A 2,658-nucleotide genomic window follows, 5' to 3' on the forward strand; every position below is an offset into this window, starting at 1 on the left:
TGGAATGCACAATGAAAAAACATGATTTTTGAAAATTGTTAAAAGTGGAGTTATCTGTTTTTGCAAATTAACTCTTCATACAGTATATAGAAAGTGTGCTGTGTCATTCACACAGATACTAAACAGCATCATAGTAACACACATGAAACTGAAATAAGGCAATACACATGAATTTATCATTATTTGTAAGATAAATGCCTAATGTACACAACTGATAAGAAAAAGTAAAAAGAAGAAACAGTTATTTCAATGAAAAATCATCAAACATGAAATGTAACATGGAATTATGCGAATGTCAATTTCCATGTTCTTTTTCACTTCCAAAAACTGTATTTTACCGTAAAATTACATGAAATGTCCATTAAAGTTTTTCACTGTATATAGTGAGGGAAATTACCGTTAACCAATTAATACGTTTTTACTATAGCATTTTTACAGTCTTTTACCATTAAAATCGTGACCATTTTTACAGTGGTCTGTCTATCTATTGGAACTATTTGAACTTTAAGTCTAGTCTCAAGCCAACATCAACATTTTCTGTTTTAACCAATCAGAATCACTGTATTTATCAATATCAAAAACCTTTGCCCTGAAATTTCTAAATGAAAATCAAATAGTGTTTCATTTGATTTATTTTGTATGACTTGGTTTGCATATTTGTCTTTGGTAGAAAAGCTTTGCTCCATGGATAATGAGAAGAGGAGGGAAACGTACAGGGTTGACTTCATTCCTCTGGAGAAGATTCCTGTCTGGAGTCCATCAGGTGAACAAAACACACTAAAACACTCATCATGTATAATAATAATACAAAAAGAGAATCTTTTTGTTTTAATCCTGAACCAATTGAACCTGTTTGGAGTCATTCATGAAGATATGAATAGATTGTTATATGTAGACCAACTTATATGAGGGTTGTTTTGTGTAAATACATGACAACTGTGTGCTTCTTTTTAGGTGACTCCTCTTGTAAGCCTCGGTACAAATTCAATGAAGAGCTGAATGAGAAAATATCCCTCTTCAGTGGTGACATCACAAAACTGGAGATCGACGCAATCACCAACGCAGGTGAGAAACGAAGTACAGGAAACTTCATAGTCTGCATTACCTGGTCTGCCAAACTATTTTATTGTTCCCAAGTACGCTTGTGCCTGGCCATATATCATAAACTTAAAACACAGATTCAGCAGTTTATGTTTAAGATAATTTTTGCACAAAGAGTCTTGGTCATTTTTTTTGTAATGAATTGTTTTTCCATAATTGCAAGAGTCATTTTTGTTGAAAATATGCAATGCGCAGGAGGATTCGGCATAGTTGAGCTTTAGTGCTTTTTCTCTGAATGAACAGAAAATATATTAAGGCAGTGAATCTTTCATCTTCTTGGTTTGCAGGACTAAATGTCTATTTGAGTTCAGAAAGCACTTCAATAGAGCAAAGAAAAACCCCTTCTCAGCCATATTGCTCTTTTTCCAGTACTAATAAAAGATGCCTTTTAGAAAGCAGAAATCATCAGCTATCCTCATTGGTAGATGTCATGTCACTAGGTGGAGATGGAGCTTGCTGTCTGTGTGTGGTATCCAGTCAGTCCCTTTGTAGACACAGCTGAAGGTTTCGTAACATTCATCTGCATTTGCGAGTTTGTTTTTGGCAGTTGCAGAACAAAGTGACTTTCAAGCTTTTTCACATTTGCATCCTTTAAATAGCTAAAGAGACAAGTCAAGCACTAAGATGACAGACTAAAAACTCTCTCAGTTGCATGCACCTGCGAGCTTTAGTCAGAATAGCTATATTTAATTTTGCCAAAGGAAACAGAGGGACAGATTTTCTTACATTGATTTGTACATTGGTGTCAGTTGTTCAATACTGAAGTACATCATTCCAAAAGATTGATTGTAAAAAAAATTGCTGTGAATTAAGACTTTAAGTCTGTACATTTATCCCTCACAATCTTGTTTCAGTCGTGTAAAAATAATTATGTCATCTACCTGAACTGAGGTCCATTTTAGGTCAGGAAATGAATCAATTTGATAATTAATATGCTGCTATTAAAGTCAGCATTTCAAGATATTTAGCATATTGACATCAGTATATTCATACAGCATTAGTAGAGTGCTCAGGTTTATTATTTCTCCATCATCAGCTCTAAACTGCCATAAAGCAAAGCAGTGACTGGTTAATGTTTTAGCAATCGTATTACCACAAGACTTTATGCCTACTGCTAGTCGGCCTAATGGAGCTCATTGAAACAGGTGTGCAGAGAGATTGTTTTCAGACTTGTTTGGAACATGAGCAAAAAGAGAAGAAGTGGGTGAGGAGAAAAAGAAGCTGAAAAGGCAAAGGACTAAGAGTGGGCATGGAGAGAAAAAGAGGAGTTTGTCTGACGGGGCATTGATTAATCTCTCCCAGTTGACGCATTGATCGGCTGGCCGTAGGTCTCGGTGTAAAAGCGTGAGGATTAACAGACTGTCCAGTGGTCATTAATTTAGAGGTTGCAATGAACTTCCCAGTACTGCTAAGTGTGCATCTCACTCACCAATGTACACAAGTGAACACAAGCATGCACTGTAAGAGGATTGTACCTGTATGTTTTTGTAGCATATTGCTTTAAAGATTTTGCAGGTGTTAACTAATTTCATTCACATTTTGATGAAAGATTATAAA

General features: G+C 35.3%; 1 protein-coding gene across 1 annotated transcript in view; it reads left to right on the forward strand.

Annotated features, from left to right (window-relative positions):
- Positions 1-1,963, forward strand: part of LOC107576719 (O-acetyl-ADP-ribose deacetylase MACROD1-like) — a 3,021-nt gene extending 1,058 nt beyond the window's left edge. The window contains exons 2-5 of the mRNA XM_016262860.1: positions 671-763; positions 955-1,065; positions 1,389-1,469; positions 1,956-1,963. Of these exons, the coding sequence (XP_016118346.1) occupies positions 671-763; positions 955-1,065; positions 1,389-1,469; positions 1,956-1,963 (293 nt within the window). The remainder of the gene's footprint in view (positions 1-670; positions 764-954; positions 1,066-1,388; positions 1,470-1,955) is intronic.
- Positions 1,964-2,658: the final 695 nt, after the last annotated feature.

Source organism: Sinocyclocheilus grahami, unplaced genomic scaffold (genome assembly GCF_001515645.1).
Source record: "Sinocyclocheilus grahami isolate Dianchi unplaced genomic scaffold, SAMN03320097.WGS_v1.1 scaffold4223.1, whole genome shotgun sequence".
Taxonomy (NCBI): Eukaryota; Metazoa; Chordata; class Actinopteri; order Cypriniformes; family Cyprinidae; genus Sinocyclocheilus; species Sinocyclocheilus grahami.